General features: G+C 51.3%; 1 protein-coding gene across 1 annotated transcript in view; it reads right to left on the minus strand.

Annotated features, from left to right (window-relative positions):
* ZCCHC24 (zinc finger CCHC-type containing 24) overlaps positions 1-20,708 on the minus strand; it is a 63,434-nt gene that overhangs the window by 37,511 nt on the left and 5,215 nt on the right. Inside the window, exon 2 of the mRNA XM_027062412.2 lies at positions 13,414-13,614. Within this exon, the coding sequence (XP_026918213.1) occupies positions 13,414-13,614 (201 nt within the window). The remainder of the gene's footprint in view (positions 1-13,413; positions 13,615-20,708) is intronic.

A 20,708-nucleotide genomic window follows, 5' to 3' on the forward strand; every position in this document is an offset into this window, starting at 1 on the left:
GGGGGAACGGCATGAGCAAAGGCAGAGGCTGAGAGTCCCAGGTGCACATGTGGACATGCAGGTGTGGGTGTGCACCTGTGTGTGTGGTTAAGCGGCCTGGCAGGGGTGAGGCGGGGAAAAGGAAAGAGGAAGGTTCGGTGCCTGTTTCGTCTCAGGCTGCTTCTCATCTACCTCACACCCACCCTGTAAAGCCGGGCTCTTTACAAATGAGGGCAGATAAGGCCCAGGAGGCCCAGCGATGTCCCAGGTAACACTAACAAGAGCTGTCGTTTACTGGACGCCAAGCTCTGTATCAGTTGCTTTGCTCACACATTTCCCACAAACACCCCACAAGGTAAGTGGGCCCATTTTACAGATGCCTGGGTGCAGGTGTGCGGTGTGCACAAGGACCCGCGGCCGGGAAAGGGCAGAAGTGTGGTCCGAGCCCAGCTCTGTGAAATTCCACTGCCCTGCACTCTCCCGTCCTCCAGGAGCGTGAGGGGGTCGAGGGATGACCTCGTCAGAACCTTCACAGGGCCTGGAGAACCACCCTGAGCTACCCCAAGAGGAAAACAACTGTATGTGAGGTGCAGGCCAAGAGCCTGGCACACAGGAGGCCATGGGCAGGTGAGGAATTAATGAGTGAGTAAATGGGGTCCTTTGGGCGTTGGGAGGAGAGAGGTCCCCTTGAGCTTGGAGGATAGGAAAAATCAGAGAAGGCTGCCTGGAGAAAGCGACGCTGGGGAGCTATTTCGTCCAAGGATGCAACTGCTTGGCTCCAGGCCTCCATCTATTAAGCCCTGCAGGTGGTTCAAGGACCACGGCAGGTCCTGGCTCCCAGTTCTGCCTGGCACGATTGCTGGGGGCTCCGAGTCACCATCTGTGGTCCACTTAAAAGGAGAACTAACAGCTGAGGATGTGAAACCAGCCCCTTGGACTCTTTCCTGCCAGGCCCGGGACAGCAGGAAGGATGTACAAGTGGCTGCCCAGGGAGCCCCCACGCCCTGCACCCCACCCCTCCATCCCTCCCCACCCCCCGCAGCTGCTCCCACTTGTCTGTGCCAGGGCCAGCAGTCGGCTGCCTGGGCCAGAGGGGAGTTGACAGCCCACAGGAGGCCTTGGGCACCTTCCGGCCAGCCCCAGTGACCTCCTCCTGGAGCTCCTACTTGGGCCAAATGGAGCTTCCAGGACCCAGTCCCTGCCTTCCTGCCCCTCAAGCAAACCTGGGTAACCCAAAGTCATAAGAGCCTGCCCCCGCCCCCATCCAAAGGCTCCTGAGAAAGCGCATGCGTGACGATCACATGACCCCAGAGGCAGCCCCCTCTGTGGGACCAGGGCGGGATGGGGGGACAGGGTCCCCTCTGATAAGCCCACAGCCCTGAAGCACTTTCTCAGACCTCTGGAATGTCTTAAAACGGTCTGAAACAGCCTTAACAATAACAATAACAATGGTCAATAACACCACCGCAACCACTAACACGGTGCATGCGAGGTGCCAGGCTCTCTGTTCAGCAATTCAGATAAAAGTAACTCATTTATCCTCACGACATCCCACAATCTTCATCTTACAGAGGAGGAAACTGAGGCCCAGAGACATCCCGTTAATTTTCCCCACAGACGCGCAGCTAACACAAAACAGTGCTAGGGGTTCAACCCAGGGGGGCTGGTGTCGGGAGCTGTGCTCGGAACTACCATGCCGCAAGGAAGGGGACTCAGAAGGCTACCACACTGGGTCTGGGGTCCTTCTCCAACGTCAGCACCTGTGCCAGTCGGGAGCCCCAACACCATCCCCCACCCACACCCATCCCGGCTAACATTCCCCGAACGCTTGAGACATTCCGGGTCCTGTGCCAAGCGCTGGAACATCACAGCCCAAGCCCCTTGGCCGCTCAGCCAGCCCCAGGGTTTGGCAGGAACACTGCGATACCTGTTATGTGCACACGCAGGCCAGCAGCCGTGGGCCAGCCCTTCCTCGCTGGAGTCACAGAATGACACTGTCTTGCCTTCCTCCTTACTTTCTTCCTTCCTCACTCTATTGATCTGTCATAGCATGTAATCCTGGCCCTGTGCTGGGAAACCTCAGTTTCCCCACCAGCACACTAATGGTCTTGAGCCCAAGGATCTGCACCGAAAATCCTGCGTACCTTCCGTCCCTCTCTGCCTGTCCCCTCTGGGCCCAGAGAAAATCCAGGCTTGCAGTGAGGTCAGAGCTGGAATGGGGGGCTGGAAACCCCAGGTGGAGATCAGACATAGGCTGGTGGCCACAGCCCTCCCTGCCTCCTTCAGAACCCCATGGACACCAGTCTGCTCTGGCCTGGGGAGCAGTCCAAGGTCTAGGGTCCAGGAGCTGTAGAGATCGGAGTGGGGGAGAAGGGGGCCTTGACCAACCTTCCCCTTTCCCTTGCCTCTTGTCCCTCACTCGAGCGAGACCCTGAAACTACTCACATCCCGCCTCTAAGGTTTCAGCTATCCTAGGATCGATTCTCTCCCTGCTCTATTTTTCTTCTTCTTTTGCAATCTCCAAGTAACCCGAGCTGCCAGATGGGTGGGGGCGATGATTGTTTTCTGTCTGACATCTGGATTTCATTAGCAGCCCTGGGCATGCTGACTCAGGAACAGCAGCTCCCCTGGGCTCAGGCCCTCCCCAGACCCCTCGTGGCGCCTGGTCCTTCACCGGACATGGGAGGCACAGGTGATGGCACCCCTCGGGCCTCCCCCAAAGGTATAAGCAGCCCTCCACCCCCACAAGAACATCGTGGGAGTGACAGAGCCTGAGAGCTTGGAGAATTTCTGCTCATAGCTCAGTGCCTGATGGGAGGCTGCCAGGCCGAGTGTGGCCGGGCCTGACTGCCATGAAGTGTGGACAGAGGGCTTAGAGATAGGACACTGGGTCCTGGCCGTACTGCCCTCATCGACACCCCAGCCTCCGTTCATACAGAGACACTGAGTGGGCCATCGAGGCAGGGAGTCCTGCACTGGCCCCAAATCGCAGATACACTTTGGAGAGGAGGCATGGTGGCCCAGAGTGGTCACCATGCCCCAGAGATGGTACTTTCTGACAGTGTCTGGAATTTCCCCCCCACCTCCAACCTTTGCTCACCCTCCCTTGTCTAATATCTGGTCTTATCATCTGTCCACGTTACTGGACTGGTTTTGTTTACAGTCTTGCTTCCTCCAGCCCGGCCTCCAACCTGCCACCAGTGAGCTTTCAAAATGCCAATCCGAGCATGTCACCTAAACCGTTGGATGGCTTCTCCCTGCCCTCCAGATAAAGTCCAAGTTTGTGCAGCTTGGCACACAGGCCCTTCACCACCTGCTGTGGCCACACCTCCCTCTCCTCCCCGCAGGCACCCAGAGCCCCAGCCATAGCCAAGGGCTCGCGGTTCCCGGAAAGCATACCCTCGTTATTTACACGCTTGCTTGGAAGCCTTCCCCACCCCAGTTCTAGACTCCTCCTCTCTGAGGTTTCACATGAAACCCCAGGCTGAGCTGGTCCTTCCCTGCAAACCTCAACCATGGCCCTGGTCACCCTGAATAGCCAATAGTGTTTCTGTCTATCCCACTGAGGACAGAGATAGGGCCTTATCTACAACTGGTCTGGCATACAGGAGGAGCTTAGAAAGGGTCAGGCAACTGAAGTGTGGCCAGGGCCCAGCTCCATCCTGGACAGACTATATGTCCTGGGCAGAGGTGGCACCGAGCCAAGCCCCCACTACAAACACACATACTCACGCAGGTTCACGTGCAGCTGGCTCGGAGCAAAATGCTACCACTCACAGCCTGCCACGCTGGTGTGCAGAAGCCAACAGGAGACGCACAGATAACCCTGCAGGTGGGCCCAGCAGACAGCAACCGTGCCTCTCGTACAGCCAGCTGGGATTTTTGCTCGCACCACAGCTGCAGCCCTAACCCACTCCGGCCTTCCTGACGGACTCCCTGGGGCTGGGCCAGCAGTGCGATCTTCCACACACAACAACATGGCCAGACCAGGCCTATTATGGCCTCTGCTCACCTCATCCTTGTCCCTCCTTATTTCCAGTAACCCATCTTTTTAAAGAACCCCAACTTTCTGAGAGCATGGAGATCAAAGTCTGGACGTTAAGGCTGATAGATCATAGAACCTAATTTAAAAAGCATGAACTCTGGCATGAAGAAGGCCTGAGTCCCAATTCTATCTTTGCTGTTTATTAGCTATGTGACTTTTGACAAGTCATTGGGCTTCTCTGGGCCTCAGCTTTATCATCTGGCAATTGACCGGATAGAGTTTTGGAGAGAATTAAGTGAGTTAATACATACTGCACATCTAGCTCAGTGGTCAACTCAGTGCTTACAGACTATTATCATTGTTGTTAATGTTGTTGTTGCCCTTGAACTGGAGGCCTGGCACAGGGTGGAGACAGCAGCAGGGGCAGGTTTTTCAAGAACCAAATGGCAGACTTTCTTGACTCCTGGACCTTCCAGGGCCAGTGCTGACACTGGCTGGAGAGGGACCCTGGCCCAGGCACAGCCCCACCCCACAAAGAGGGGCTGCCCTTCAGCATCACTGGTAATTGGTTTCCAGCACCTTCCGCATCCGCTTCAGGGGGCTCCCAGTCTTCCTGTAGTGCCCAATTCCCCTCACACTGCCCCTGGCACATATGAGAGGCCCCATCAGTCCGATGGCTGAACTGGACACCTCTCTCCACCCTTAAGGTTGGAAAAGAATCAATTAACAGAGTACCAGGTTCCTGTACACTCAGTAGCGTGTCCTGGGCTCAGCTCTGCCCTGGGCAGATTATGTGTCCTGGGCACAGAAGGGGCACTAGGCCAAGCCCCCACCACAAACACACATACCCACGCAAGCTCACGTGCAGTTGGCTCAGACAAAGTACTGCCATTCAGGTCTCTGCAGCCTGCCACACTGGCTTGCAGAAGCCAACATGAGATGCACAGATAACCCTGCAGGTGGGCCCAGCAGACAGCAACCATGCCTCTTGCACAACCAGCTGGGATTTTTGCTGTCATAGAGCTGGCAGCCCCTACCCATCCCGGCCTTCCTGACTGCACCAGGGGCCTCAGAGTATCTCCTGGTTCCTGTCCCACCACCCAGGCCATTGGCAGTGAATGCCTTAACCACGCTCTCACTGCTGTCTCACTCGGAGACCGGAGCTCCACAGGCGGCTTCAGGACCTAGGCAGGGCTGCCTAGAATTCTCCACATTCTGCTCCCAGTTGGACCATTTAAGATCTTAAAAGCATTCAGGTCACTTAAAAATCATTCCACAAAAGGAGAGGAGAGAAAGGAGCAGAAAAAATATTTGAAGAAATAATGGCTGAAAACTTCCCAAGTCCAGTGAAAAACTTTAAGCAACACATCCAAGCAGCTCAATAGACTCCAAGTGAACACGAAGAGATCCACAAATAGACACATCATAGTAAAACTGCTGAAAACTAAAACAAGGAGAAGATGTTGAAAGCTGCAAGAGGAAAATGACATGTCATTTACAATGGAATTCTAACAATGTTAACAACTGACTTCTCATCAGAAATGATGGTGGCCAGAGGGCAGTGGGGTAACAGTCAGTGTGGTCAAAGATTAAGAGAACAAAACAAAATAACCCAAAAAACAAACAAACAAAAAAAAACCTGTCAGCCAAGAATTCTATACCCTGCAAAGATATCTTTTAAAAAAATGAAAGGGAGATAAAGACATTCCCAGATAAACAAAAACACAGAATTCATTGCTGACACACACTTTCAAGAAATACTCTAGGAAGTTCTTCAGGCTGAAAGCCAACGACCCCAGACATAATTCAAATACACATTAAATAAACAGGAGTTCTAGTAAGATGATTATGTAATTATAAAAGATAGCACATATGCATATTTCTTGTCCTTTCTTCTCTGATTTAAAAAGCAGATGTAGGGGCACGTAGGTAACTTAGTCGGCTAAGCGTCTGACTTTGGCTCAGGTCATGATCTTGCAGTTCGTGAGTTTAAGCCCAGAACCGGGTTCTGTGCTGACAGTTTGGAACCCGGAGTCTACTTCAGATTCTGTGTCTCCTTCTCTCTCTGCCCCTCCCCCACTCACGCTTTGTCTCTGTCTCTCAAAAATAAACATTTAAAAAAATAATAATAAAAAGCAAATGTAGAAAACAGTATGTACGTAATGTATTACTTGTCCTATAACATATAGAAATGTAAGATATTTGCCACTAATAGCACAGAGCAGGCAGGTAGAAGCAAATCTGTCTTGGGCCAAGGAAATTACTCCAGGTGATAAACTGAGTCCACAGGAACAAATGAAGAGATCTAGAAACTGGAAATAAAAAGCTACCATAACAAAAACTGTGAACATACAATTGTTCTCTTTTCTTCTTCCAGCTTCTCTAAGACACATAAAATTATATAAAGTAAGAATTATAACAAGTATCGTTTAATTACAACACACATAGATGTAACATGCAGAACAATAATGCCACAAACATCAGAAAAAGAGAACAGAGCTATAAAGGAGTGATATTTCTATATCTTATTGGAATTAAGTTGGTATAAATCTGAAGCAGATTTTATAGGTTAAGATATGTAACATAAGCCTGAGAGCAGCTTTAAAAAAAAAAGTGAAAAAAATCATTAAAGAAATTAAAAAGTGTACATTAGAAAAGTATCACTTAATGCAAAAGGAAGCAGTACAGGAGGAACAGAGGAACAGAGAAGACATGAGTAATTCAGAAAATAAAAAGTAAGATAGCAGACCTAAATCTGACTATATCAATAATCACATATATAAAAAAGAGCATTAATTGTTGATAATATGAATGGATCAAACAATCCAAACAAAAGGCAGGGATTTTCAGAGTACATATAAAAAGTAAACCAAGATCCAACTGCATGCTGTCTACAGGAGACACAACTTAGATCTAAAGATATGAATATAATTTAGATCTAAAGGTATGAACATATCTTCATATGAAGATATGAAGTAAAATGATGGACAAAGATCTATCGTGTACACAGTAACCATAAGGAAGCTGGTTATACTAACATCAGACAAATTTGACTTTAAAGCAAAAAATGTTGGGGCATCTGGGTGGCTCAGTCAGTTTAGCGCCCAACTTTGGCTCAGGTCATGATCTCGCAGTTCATGGGTTCAAGCCCCACATTGGGCTCTGTGCTGACAGCTCAGAGCCTGGGGCCTGCTTCAGATTCTGTGTGTATGTGCGTGTGTCTCTCTCTCTGCCCCTCCCCCACTTGCGCTCTGCCTCTAGCTCTCTCTCAAAAAGTGAATAAACATTTAAAAAAAATTTTTTTAAACAAAAAATGTTACTAGAGATAAACAGGGACACTTTATCACGATAAAAGGATCAATTCATCAGAAATTGATAGACACAGATGTAGCTAACAAGGGAGCACCAAAATACATGCAATAAAAACTGGCAGAATTGAAGAAAAAAATAGTCAATTCAACAATAATAGAGATTCCGATACTCCTATACTTACAATAATGGATACAAGAATGAGGTAGAACATTAGCAAGGGGACAGAAGACATGAAGAACACCACACCAACTAGACCTAACAGACACCTACAGAACATGCCAACAAACAACGACAGGACTCATTCTCTTCTCAAGTGCCCATGAACTGTTCTCCAGGACAGCCCAAAGGCTATGAAACAAACCGCAACAAATTTAGAAGCACTGAAATAACACAAAGTGTTATTTAACCACAATGGAATAAAACGAGAAATCATCTTTAGAAGTTACTTGAGACACTCGCAAATAATGTGGATATTAGACATCACACTTCTAAACGACCAGTGGGTCACAGAAGAAATCACAAGGGAAATCAGAAAATACTCTGTGATGAATGAAAATGAAGACACAACATACAAAATTATGAGATGCAGCTCAGAGTAAAATTTGGACCTGTGAACATCAATATTAAAAACAGAAGAGGGGCTCCTGGGTGGCTCAGTCGGTTAAGCATCTGACTCTTAATTTCAGCTCAGGTCATGATCTCATGATTCATGAGATTCAGTCCCACATCAGACTCTGTGCTGATAGCACAGAGCCTGCTTGTGATTCTCTCTCTCCCCTCTCTCTGCCCCTCCCCCGCTCACACGTGCACATGCACTTCCATTTTACAAATAGAGGGGTGCCTGGGTGGCTCATTTGGTTGAGCATCCAACTCTTGGTTTCAGCCCAGGTCACAATCCGGGCATGGGATCGAGCCCTGCATTGGGCTCCGTGCTGAGTGTGGAGCCTGCTTGGGATTCTCTTTCTCTCTCTCTCTCTGTCTCTCTGCCCGACTCATGCTCTCTCTCTAAAATAAAATAAAATAAAATAAAATAAAATAATATAATATAAAAATTTTTAAATAAAATAAATAAAAATAGAAGAAAGATGTAAAATCAGTAACCTAACTTTCCATCTTACAAAACTGGACAAAGAGCAGACTAAACCTGAAATAAGCTGAAGGAAGGAAATAATAAAAATTAGAATGAAAAATTGAAAGCAAAGACTCAGATATTTGCACACCCATGTTCATAGCAGCATTATTCACAATAGCTGAAAGATGGAAGCAATCCAGGATAGATAAATAGACAAACAAAATGTGGTCTACACACACACACACACACACACACATATTATTTGGCCTTTAAAAGAAAGGAAATTTTGAAACTTGCTACAACATGAATGAACCTTGAGGACATCATGCTAAGTGAAATAAGCCAATCGCAAAAGGACAAATATTGTGTGATCCCACTTATGTGAGGTACCTAGAGTAGTCAAAATCATAGGAACAGAATGTAGCATGGTAGTTGCCAGGGAACAGGGGAAGGAAGGAAGTGGGGGGAGATTATTGCTTAATGGGTACAGAGTTTCACAAAATAAAGAGAGTTCCACGGATGGATGGCGGTGATGGTTGCCCAACAGGTGAATATACAAGTGACCCTTGCACAGTGTGGGGGCTGAGGTGCCAACCACCAAAATAGTCACAAATATGTGTATAACTCTTGACTCTCCCCAAACTTAACTACTAATAAATAGCCTTACCAATAACATAGTCAACGTATATTTTGTATGTTACATGCATTCTATACTGTATATAATCAACTTTGCTAGAGAAAAGAAACTGTCATTAAGAAAATCATAAGGAAGAGAAAATACGTTTACTGTATTGTATGGTTTTTACTGAAAAAAAATCCATGTATAAATGGACCCACACAGTTCAAACCAATGTTGTCCAAGGGTCAACTGTATTTCATGCCACTGAATTGTACATGTGAAAATAGTTAAGATGGTAAATTTTATGTTGTATTTATTTTACCACAATTTTTTTAAAAGATTACAGGGGAAAGTAATGTAATAGAGAACAGGAAAAAACAGTACAGGCAATCAACTAAACCAAAAGTTGGTCTTTTGAAAAGTTTAACATAACTGACAAACACGTAGCTAGATTGACCAAGAAAAAAAAAAAAAAAGACAGAAAAAGAGAGAGAAGGCTCAAATTACATGAACCAGAAACAAAAGAGGGGGACATTATAATCAACTTTAGAGAAATGAACAGGATTATAAGAGAATATTATGAACAAGTGTATGCCAGTAAATTCAATAACTTAGATGAAATAAACAAATTCTATAAAGAAACAAGCTACAGAAACTGACTCAAGAAGAAATAGAAAACCCAAATAGACTTATGACACAAAAAAAGACTGAATTCATAATTTTAAAAATCTGCCCACAAGAGAAAGTCCAAGTTCAGATGGCTTCACAGGTGAATTCTACCAGACACTAAAGAAGAGTTAATAGTAATTCTTCACAAACTCTTCCAGAAAATAGAACAAGATGGAACACTTCCCAAATCATGGAACTGATAAATGCTATTACATGGATGAACCTTGAAAGCAATATGCTAAATGAAAGAATCCAGTGACAAACAACCACACATTATATGATTCTCTCTGTGCGAAATGCCCAGCATAAGCAAATCCTTAGAGATAAAAAGTAGATTATTGGTTGCTAGGGGTTGGGGAACCAGGAGATAGTGATAGCTAAAGAGTATGAGGTTTCTATTTGAGATGATAAAAATGATGTAGAGGGGCACCTGGGTGGCTCAGTCGGCTAACATCCAACTCCTGATTTCGGCTCAGGTTATGATCTCACCGTTAGTGAGTTTGAACCCTGCATGGGCTCTGCGCTGACAGAGCAGAGACTGCTTGAGTGTCCCTCTCGTTCTCTGCCCCTCCCCCGCCTGAACTCTCTCTGTCTCTCTCAAAATAAATAAATAAACTTTAAAAAATGTTCTCTAATTGGGGTGCCTGGCTGGCTCACTTGGTAGAACATGTGACTCTTGATCTTGGGTTCCTGAGTGTGAGCCCTACATTAGGGGTAGAGATTACTTTAAAAAATACAACCTTTTAAAAAAATATCCTATAATTGATTGTGGCAATGGTTGCATGGCTCTGTGAATATACTAAAAATTACTGACTTGTCCACTTTCAATGGGTCAGTTATAGGGCATGTGAATTATATCTCACTAAGGGTGTTACCAAAACAAGCATTCCCATTCCACTTTTAAATATTTTATATATGCTGAACTCATAGTATCCCATGTGACAAAAGCCTTGCCCACCCATTCCGCCATTCCAGAAGACCTGTACTGAGCACCTGTGTGTGATATCTCGGGCCAGCATGGCGGTAGAGAGATGAATCTAGCCCAGCACCCGCCCCTGGAGCTTGTGGTCAGGTGAGGGATGGGAAGCATCTAATTATATTCCAGCCTGCCAAAATACCTAGTACCTTGCCAAATCCCTTACCTGGTACCTCTCCACTGTGACCCGAGGGAGGAAAAAAAAAAAAATAATGCTAACCAACATTTATTGAGCGCTTACTGTGTGCCAGACATTGTGCTAAGCACTTTCCATGCATTAGTTCCTTGAATCTGCACAACAATCCTATGAGTTAGTGTCCTCATCAGCTTCACTTTACAGATGATAAAACTCTCATGAAAGGTAGAGGGAGGTCCTCAGGCCCGCAGGAGTCTCTGATAGAATCCGGTTTGAGAAGGAGCTGGAAGAGAGCCTTGACCCTCTCAAGAGGGAAACTGAGGCCCCACAGGGCCTGGGCATCTCAGCCTGGGTTGGAATGAATGCTCAAGAAAGCAAAGAGCACTGAAGCCCCAAGACTGGGGTTCTCACATATATTCTGCCCTCTCCTCAGCACTTCACCTCTTTGAGACTCGGTTTGTCCAGCTGTAAAATGGGTACTCCTACTAAACTGTAAGATGCAGTATTCCCACTTCTGCAGGCAGAGTTCAGAGCCCTGCACGGGCTAAGTGAATATACTGTGCAATCCAGATAAAGGAATATAGAGGAAGAACCAGGTTTTTCACTGTGCTGGAAATCGAGAGGCACTGACACTGAGGTCAGGGACACTCTGCCCCCTCGTTAGAAGAGTTCTGGTGCCTTCTGGAGAGAGGGCTGGGCATGCGCGCGCGTGTGCACACACACACGTTCCTCCACCTCTGCCTCATCATCCCTTGCCTTTGGATAGTGGTCACCCTTCTTCCACCAACCTGCCAACCCCACTCAAGCCCTCCTTCTCCCAGAAGCTTTCCCAGGCTGCCAGCTCAGCACAGGCACACCTCCTTAGAGCCCCAAGAACCCTGTTGGGGTCTGAATGCCACCTGCCTGCCGGGGTGAAAATTCCAGCTCCTCCACTGACTGGCTCAATGATCCTGTGTGAGTGCCTGACTCACACAAAGCATCACGTAACATGAGGCTAATGAGAGACCTGACATGCCGGGTAGTTGTGAGCAAAGGCTGTAGGCAGGAGATGATGAGGTATGGTGAGTGACTGAGAGTGCTCTCACAGGGGTGCAGCTGGGGAAGTTACGAGGGGCCGCTGCCCGGGTGGGCCATGGGCATATCCTTGAGGAGCAACCAGATTCTTAGCTGCCGGTTTGCCCCTGGACCCATCCAGAGAACCTCTAGGGAGTAGGGGCCTTACCCTCTGCTGAGATCCCCTCGTGCCAAGGGCCCCTGGCCTACTGCGTACGCTGAGGCAGACGGGGCCCATTGGAGGGTGGGTCTGGAGGACAGCCGTCATGGGCCGGCCCCCATCCGCAAGGTCTGGGGTGGGCCTCTCTTAACCAGGGGTGGGGGGAGGGGGAGATCACTGGTATCCACAAATCACTGGGGATTTTACTAAAATGCAGTTATGGGGGGGGGGCACCTGGGTGACTCAGTCGGTTGAGCATCTGACTTCGGCCCAGAACCTGGAGCCTGCTTTGGATTCTGTGCCTCCCTCTCTCTCTGCCTCTCTCTCTCTCTCTCTCTCTCTCTCTCTCTCTCTCTCTCTCTCAAAAATAAACATTAAAAACATTTTTTTCATAAAAAAAAAAAAAAAAAAGATTCTGCATTTCTAACAAGCTCCCAGGCGACATTGATGTGGCTATGCCTGGCCACACTTTGCGTAGCAAGGACCTAACGCGGGGCACGGCTGTTTCTGAGAAAAGGAGGAAGCAACAAGCCCGTCTCGGCCTCCCACTGGTCTGAAGGCACCCAGCCCCACCCAGCCACTCCCCAGGCTTCCAACATCTGGAGGGTAAGACTGCATGGATTTTCTGAGTTTCCAGGATCCCATTTCCATTACATATGTAAAATTAAAGTAAAAATACACATTATGAAAACATTAGAAAGTACGAAAAATAATAGGAAAAAAAATCACGGACCATCTTGTAACGTATTTAAAACAATGCTAACCTCTCTCCCCAAGATGCCAAAGCCATTGTCGGTCAGAGAGTCCAAGGTCGTCTCGTGAGTGGGATCTGACCCGCCCCGTCACAGCGAAGCACTGAGTGGGAGACAGGGGCTGCTCCCCACATTCTCCACCTCCTGGCACCCTTCCCACCCCGAGAGAGATATGCCCAGCCTGCAGTGCCTGAGGCCTTCACCCAGGCCTACCCTGGGGGGCACGGAGCCGGGGGCAAGGCCCTCTCAGCTCCCCGCTCCCAGGCAAGAGACTGAGGAAAATTGCCACAGAGGATGGGAGAGGTGGGGTCGGGGGGAGGGGGTGCACATCTGGATTCCTGGCCCAGAGCCCGCATTCCTTCCCTGTGAGTGTGAGGAGATGGGGGTCTCTCTCGGGAGAGCTGTGAGGAGGCGGCTGGCCCCGCTCCTGCCCCACTGTAACAGGACCCACCCTGGCAGGAAGACTGGGGACGTGAAGGCCCAGAACTTCATCTGGGGGCCCTTTACCCAGATTGCTCGCTAGATGGTGCAGGCTCAGGCTGGGGCTCTGTCCCATCCACACCAGCCAGCCCTGCCTCAGACATACCAGAGGGGACAAAAAGGTGGGAGACCAGAGGCCCACGTGGCCACTGGTTCGTGGAAGGGGGCTCCGGGTGGGGGGTGGGGCACTGTTCTACCCACAGAAGCTGGGCGGCCTTACCTGGGGGCAGTCCTTGATGTAGTGTCCTTTGTTGAAGCACAGGTGACACAGGTAGTTGGGTGGGGGCCGCTTGCTGGGCTTGCGGGTCTCGGAGGTGAGGGTCAGGTCAGAGAAGTGCTCGGTGAGGGAGCTGAGGCCATCGGCGATGTTGTTGAGGGAGCCATAGGGCGAGGCGCTCTTGTACACACTGCTGCTCAGAGCCTGTGGGGGACAGAGGCTGTGAGGGCTCCCAAGGCCTGGGCACACTCGTTTGCAGCCGTGGCCTCGGGGGGGAATTTCTGTGGGCATGTGCACACACATACACGCTCGTGAATTCACACTGACTCCTTAGCTGCCCCTGGGCTCTGGCCACCTGGAGCCTGAGTTCCGTGGGCAAGCCAGTTAACCACTCGGGGCCTCAGTGGCCCTGTCTGGAAAACAGGAATAATGATAGGTACCTCCCAGGGTTTCTGTGAGGCTAACATGAGGCCACAGGTGTAAAGCACTTTCTCTCCCACCTGGCACTTAGGAACCCCTGAGTCCATGCTGCTGATGGTAACGACGATTAGCGTTAGTTCTTTTACACACCGCCAGGAGGTAAGAAGGCGTAGCAGAGGGCAACCTGTTAGATTTGGGGCTTTGCCACTTCCTGGTGGCGTAACTTTAGACAAATCACTTATCTCTGAGCTGACTCAGTATCCCCTTCTTACAGGAAAGTGGAGCACCAGCTTACAGCATTGTTTCCATTGTACAGAAGACAAGACTGAGGTTCAGCGCTCTGCCTGGTCTCCTGTGGCACGAGGCCCTTGTGCAGACTGCGTCCGGGGAGCCCTCGGTCCGGCTCAGGCCCGCCCTCTGGGAGCCCAGGAGGAAGTGGCCCACTTCTCCCACCTCCAGCTGACAGGAACCAGATGTCTTGCCTGGCTTCAAAGCAGACACGGCCCAGGCCCCCTCCTGGTGTATACAGCCTCTATTTATAGGAGTCACGGGCTCCAGGCAGCCAGGCACACTGGAATTTAGCAAAGGTAGGGCCTGTGGTGAGGCTGGCAGGGAACAGCCACGGTACCCCCTTCCCGAGGCAAGGCTGAGGCTGGAAGGAGGCAGCTTCCCCGGGAGGGTCAATGACAAACCTGGGCATGGGGCTTGGGCATCCCCTGACCCCAGCTCAGGTATCAGGAGCTCCAGGAATGAACTACAGACCTCGGGGAGCCTTGGATCTAATAGGAAGACAGCCTTGTTCCTAGAAGTCCCCAGGCTGCCAGGGGAAGAGAGCCCCTGAGAGGAAGTTGCCTCAGGCTCCCTTACAAAGACGGGGCAGATGTGGGCCCAGAGTGGGGACAGTCCTTTCTGTGTTGCCTCAGTGTGGGCAGGGAAGGAGATGAGCTGAACGCAGGCCCCAGGGGATCAGGCACCCCTCCCCCCAACCAGGACAGACGTCACTCCTCACACGCGTTTACCTCAGCCCCCCTACTGGGTCTGTCTCTGGGGGTCTGGCACCCCCCCCCCGAGGACACAGCCCTGGCCATCTGGGGGCCACCACTCTTCTTGGCTCCCCGGACACCCTGCTATGTGGACTGGGGCCAGCCCTTTCCCTCTCTGGGCCTCTGTTCCCTCTCGTGTAGGTTTACGCTGGAGCCTGGGGGAAAAAAGACACAGACACCACATCCAGGGCAGCGCGACTAAACACGCCGTCAGCCTACGGTGCCTGAGCACGGACCTCAAAGGCTCCTGATGACCACCTCTGCTCCAGTGCTACCCAGGACCGGTGGATGATACCACGCAAACTTGCATTCAGTGTGAGGGTGGTTCTCCAGCTCTCAGATGAGCCAAGACAGAGTGGTTCATCCTGAGAGGCAGAGCCCCCCACCCCCACCATCCCTGGAGGTGCGCGAGCCAATTCTGAGCAATCTTAAGGGGTGCGGGGAGGGGTCCAGTAGCAAGGGGATTAGATGACACCAGTCACATCTACTGAGCGCTTACAATGTCCCAGGTACTGGAAACTTTACACGTATTAAGATAGCTGGTGCTCAGCACAATCCCATGAGTCACTGTCCCCATTTTACAGATTAGATGAGTATGTCCAAACTTGTGATGCACGACTCGAGAAACTTTTAACAAATACGGAGTACTGGGTCCCACCTCGGACCTACCAAGGCAGTCACCTGGGACCAAGGGCCTGGAATCTACATCATTTTATTGTGGTTAAGATCTACATTACAGAAAGCCAACCGTTTTAATTATTATTTTTTTAAATTTTTTAATGTTCACTTATTTTGGGGGGGGGGGGAGGGGCAGAGAGAGAGTGACAGAATCCGATCCAGAGCTCCAGGCTCTGAGCTGTCAGCACAGAGCCCGACGAGGGGCTTGAACCCATGAACCCACATGAGATCATGACCCGAGCCGAAGCCGGACGCTTCACCGACTGGGCCACCCAGGCGTCCCTGTTTTTATTATTTTTTAAGTATGCAGTCCAGTGGCACCAAATACATTCCCATTATTGGGCAAAATCACCACCATCAACTCGAGTACTTTTTCACCATCCCAAACTGAAACCCTCTCCCCAGTAAACACTAACTCCCGGCTCCCCCTCCCCCCAGCCCAAATCTGCTTTTTATAAGCTCCCCCAGGCAGTTCGGTACAGACGGCCCAGCCCTACCTGGCCTTGGGAGCACCTGGACTTTCCAACCACCGAGGTCTCTCCTTAGCTTGACTCGAGGCCTCTCCCCACCCGAACTGGCCTGAGGGAAAACAGCATCACCACAGCCTCCCAGAGAAAAGTTCATCCAAACAAGAAACTCCAAGCTCCAAATGGTGTGACTCATCCTCATGGCTGGGAAACGCAATTTCACAAATAACAACCCTCTTCGTTCCCCCCCCCCATTCTTTCTTTTCTTTCTTTCTCCCCTCCCCCTGCCACCCCCCTCTGGAGAAGATTTAAGCCAGTCCACAGGAATCGGGACTGTTTTGGTAGCAGACTGTCCAGAGGAAGGGGAAGTTTGGTGGGTGCCAGAAAGTACATTAATTACACCCTGAACAGCCTCTCCCCCGTTTGTGGCCACACCGTCCTGCCCACGGGTGACCCCGCGGGTGTCCCTGGGCAGCCAGAGGCCTCTGAGCAGCCTGTCCCGTCCCTGGCAGCTTGACGCCCCCACCCACCAGCTCAGGCGCTCACAGCTTGTGTCGCACCGGCAGCTCCAGGTCAGAGAAGCGAGGTCAGAGCTCCTCACAGCCTCTATCACCCCTAGTGTGCCCTGGCCTGGCCCTCCTGGCTGCTCCAGCTCCCTTCCCCCAGCCCCGGTTCAAGATGACACCACCTTAGAGCTGACAGGACAGAGCAGGCAGCTGACTCGGCCACTCTCGTGTTCCAGATGGAGAAACTGAGGCCCAGAGAGGCCCAGGGGCACAGGCGAGGGCACACAGCCAGGCCTGAGGGCCAGGAGTCCTGCTCGCCGGCTGGCTGAAAGGGCGGGTGAGGCTGCAACCTGTTTCCTCTCCAAAGACCCAAGGAGCTGGGGCCGTGGAGGTGAAAGGCGAGTTGCCTCTTCCACAGCCTATGGCGACTGGATGGAGCAGAGGCCAGGACACGCGGTGTCCCCTCTCCTCCGGCTGCGGAGCAAGGCCTGGCCTCTTGGGCTTCCCGTCTGTAAAATGCAACATGGAGTCCTACTTCCTTAAGGTCCAGACACCAGCTACTGAAAGACACCCCCGGAGCCCGCACACAGACGGCACTCAGTCGCCGTGGGCCCACCTGTTCCGAGTTCTGCTGCCTGTAGCTGGAGGGCAAGGCCCGGCAGGAGCAGCCCCTCGTCAGTCAGCCCCTAACTCTCAAACAGCCCCAGTGTCCCACGGGGCATCCGCTGTCCCCCCTCTAGTTCTGCACTTACTATCCCCACCCCCGGGATGCCCTCTCTGTGTCCATCCAAACCTCCTCCAGGACCTGGCTCCCAATCTGGTTATAACTTTAATGGTGTGGCCCTGAACCCAGCCCCTCCTCCTACTCAGGCCTTGGGCTCCACGGGACAGTGTGGAAAGCACAGACTGAGGTGCTCCTGAGAGACGCCCTGCCTCCTCCGAGGGCCTCCTGGACCTCCCGGCCATAGCCCTGTCCGTCAGGACTAGGCCTGGTAGGGATCACCCCATGACTCAGCTGCCCTTGGCTGAAGGAGCTCTGAGGTCCTTCTCTAATCTCTTCATGCAGTAAGTCTCTTCGCTTCCCCATGAGGCTGGGCATATCCAAAGGCAAAGATTCTGCAACGTCCCATCACCCCAGATTCCAGACTGTTCCTGCCGCTGCTCATACCTACAACTGTCCTGGGTGCAGATAATCACAGGCGCTGAAGGGCCAGGGGGCCCCACTTGACAGACGAGGTAATGAATGTCCTAACACCTTAGAGGTATAGGTTGGGGTCTCCGAGTTGCCATGAACAAAGTGAAAGGCACTCTCACCCCAGATTAAGCTGCTCAGGGCACTGGTTGAGGGAAGCCCCACTACTGTGCTGAGTGGAAGCCTCTGGGCCCAGATCACCATCCTGGAGGAAGAGACCACCTTTCTCTCCCCCCTCCTCCCAGCAGCCAGCAGGCAAGGTGGGGTTTTCACAGCATATCTGGGCGATAGAGCATCCAGCTTCTGCCCATTGCTAGAACTTCCCCAAGGCTCTGGCATGGCTGTTGCAGAAAAACAGAGGGGAAGATGCTAAAATCTATTCTGATCCTGCTTGTTTCGTACACTCGGCTGGATCCTTTCCCTTTCTTGGTTTTCTTATACCTGCAAGAACACCATTTGGATGGGCATTTTTGGCTCCGTTTTACGGAGCTGGACACTGAGGCTCAGAGAGGCTGCGTAACTTGCTCACGGTAAAACAGCCACCATGTGGCTAAGGGGAGATTCACACCCACATCAGTTGGCCTGTTATATTTCGGCTCCCACATGGCCTCCAAGGCTTAACTTCTCCTATGTTAAGGAGAGCCAGAGGAAAAGAACAGGTGTGGACCACTCTCCTTGGGCCTGTGACATCGTACTGTCAAGCCTCTTGGCCCTGGCAAGATGAGACACCAGCTTTTCTGGGCTACGTGAGGGGTCTAGGTCCTCAGGCTGGGGGTTCTGCGGGGGTGGAGGCAAGGATTTCCAGGGCTGACTCCCCACTCCCAGCCCCCAGGACAGTAAGAGGGCCTAGCAGGAGGGGGGCAAACAGGAGTCAGGGCAAGTGCATAGAAGCTTCCAAAGGCAGCCTAGAAGGAGAGGAAACCAGTGCAGAGAAGAGAGGAGAAACAGCCAGGAGAGATGGAACCATGCCCACAGAAAACAATGCAGCGATGGGCAAGGGCGAGGCAATGAGAAGGGGAACATCCGAGGAAGTCCTGCCCCTCCCAGGCCAGAGATGGCCCTGAAGTGGGGGGACTCTCTGATCCTAATCCCCAGCTCTGTGGGGGTTCTTTCAACAGCTAGACAACTGCTTTCTTATCCCCAAAAGCCACCCCTATCCCCTGCTTCCATACACACAGATACGTGCATGAAAACACGCGTATACACGTACACATTCATACCCCTGTCTTTAACACAAGAAACCACTCATTTCACAAGTGACTCCGCCCCTTCTCCAAGGGGATCCACACTTCTTCTCCCCCAGGGTCTGTCTGGGGCTCTCGCCCCCAGAGTTCCACACGAACAGGGAGAGGAGACAACCTGTTGATAGGATGGGGACTTGGCCAATGGGAGAGTGAATTCACATGTTGACTAAAGATTTCTCGGGTATGGTGAGAGCCCAGACCTGCTCCTGTTTCCAAGGTCCGAAGCTGACCTGTGGGCCAAGAAGGTGGCAAGCCTAGCCATGCCAGAGGCAGCAGCCCCTCACCCAGAAACCCCCAGGGCGCCACAGCCTCCCGGAGGCCCATTCACCCACGCGTGCAAAACACAATCCCTGTCCACAGCCAGAGCTCAGTGAAAGAGTCTCACTTAAGGAAACAGTCCATGCTCTTTTTGGCAGGGCGAGTGGGGAGAGAGAAACGGGGAAAGGACCTGGAGAGGGAGGAGCACAGTGGCAGCAGGGCTCCGCTGAAAGGACCCAGGAAGACCCTCTCTCCCCATCCGGTCCCTCCTGCTCCCGCCCAGGTCACCGCTCACCTGAGAGGTGCTCCCATTCTGCAGCCATATGCACTCTGTGCAGCCAGAAAGCACTGGGGACCAGCTGTCTCTCACTTCTAGAACGCATTTGTGGAATGAGCACAGAAAGCATGAATTTGACAACCTAAGGACTGAAAGGCACCCTAATATTTAGCCAGTCTGGGAGTACCACCAAGGCTTGCAGCCTCTATAGAAGGGAGCCTTGATCTGAGATCTATTGTCAGCACGTGGGTGCCATGATCTCCTTGAAATCACACGCAAGGGCGCGTGTCTGTGTGTGCCCGCATGCCTGTGCTCTGGGCACTCACGCCTCGGAGAAGAGCTCGTGCTGTCTCCGATTCTCGAAGAGATCCACAACCACAGAAGGCAAAGAACCATGAGCACACCTAAGTTTCTGCTCGGACACCTCTAGCGACAGGGCTTTACTATCTCCCAAGTCAGCTCTTTCCAAGTAATCAAGCAAAATCCATAAACATTTCCCCTGTAAGGTGGAACAGGAGATGAGGTACGGGGACACACATCATCACAGGTCTAGAGAGGGAAGAGAGGGGGAGTAAGTGCAATGCAAATCATCCATCCACCCATCCACTCAGTGACCGAGCACCTAGTAAGTCCCAGGCACTGCCTGAGCATCGGCTGCTAGGACTTACAGGTTTGAGAAGCGTGCTGACGACGTAGCTGTCCAGACACACGCAAGTACAGAGTAGGTCCCTCAGCAATAGCAATGGTCATGACACGCCTCCCCGGAAGCACGCACAGCGTGTCTGCCATGGGCCACAGAAGCCAGAGGGAGGTGTGCGCCCGTGGCAGCTGGGGAAAGCGTCTCGGAGAAGGGGCAGCCACGTGCACCAGAAAGAAGTTGGAATCTGCCAAGGTGTTGAGGGCAGGCAAGACCCAGGGCAAAGCTTAGCGACTGCACTAAGCTTCCCGGCATGGCCAGAGGAGGACAGAATAAAAGATTATACACCACCACACCCACGCCCACATATACACAGCGCAGATCAAGCCTCCTGAGACCTGAGCTGGGGCCCTGGTGCTGTCACTGATCCCCTGATGGTATCATCCTCCTGTTGGAGAGCCTTTTCCCCACCTGGACAAGGGGGACACTGCACACAGGCTATGATATGAGACAAAAGTGTTGCCAAATACTCCGTGTCCATCATCTGACTCTCACAAGCCAGGGCTCCCTTGGACT

The sequence above is a fragment of the Acinonyx jubatus genome, chromosome D2 (assembly GCF_027475565.1).
Source record: "Acinonyx jubatus isolate Ajub_Pintada_27869175 chromosome D2, VMU_Ajub_asm_v1.0, whole genome shotgun sequence".
NCBI lineage: Eukaryota > Metazoa > Chordata > Mammalia > Carnivora > Felidae > Acinonyx > Acinonyx jubatus.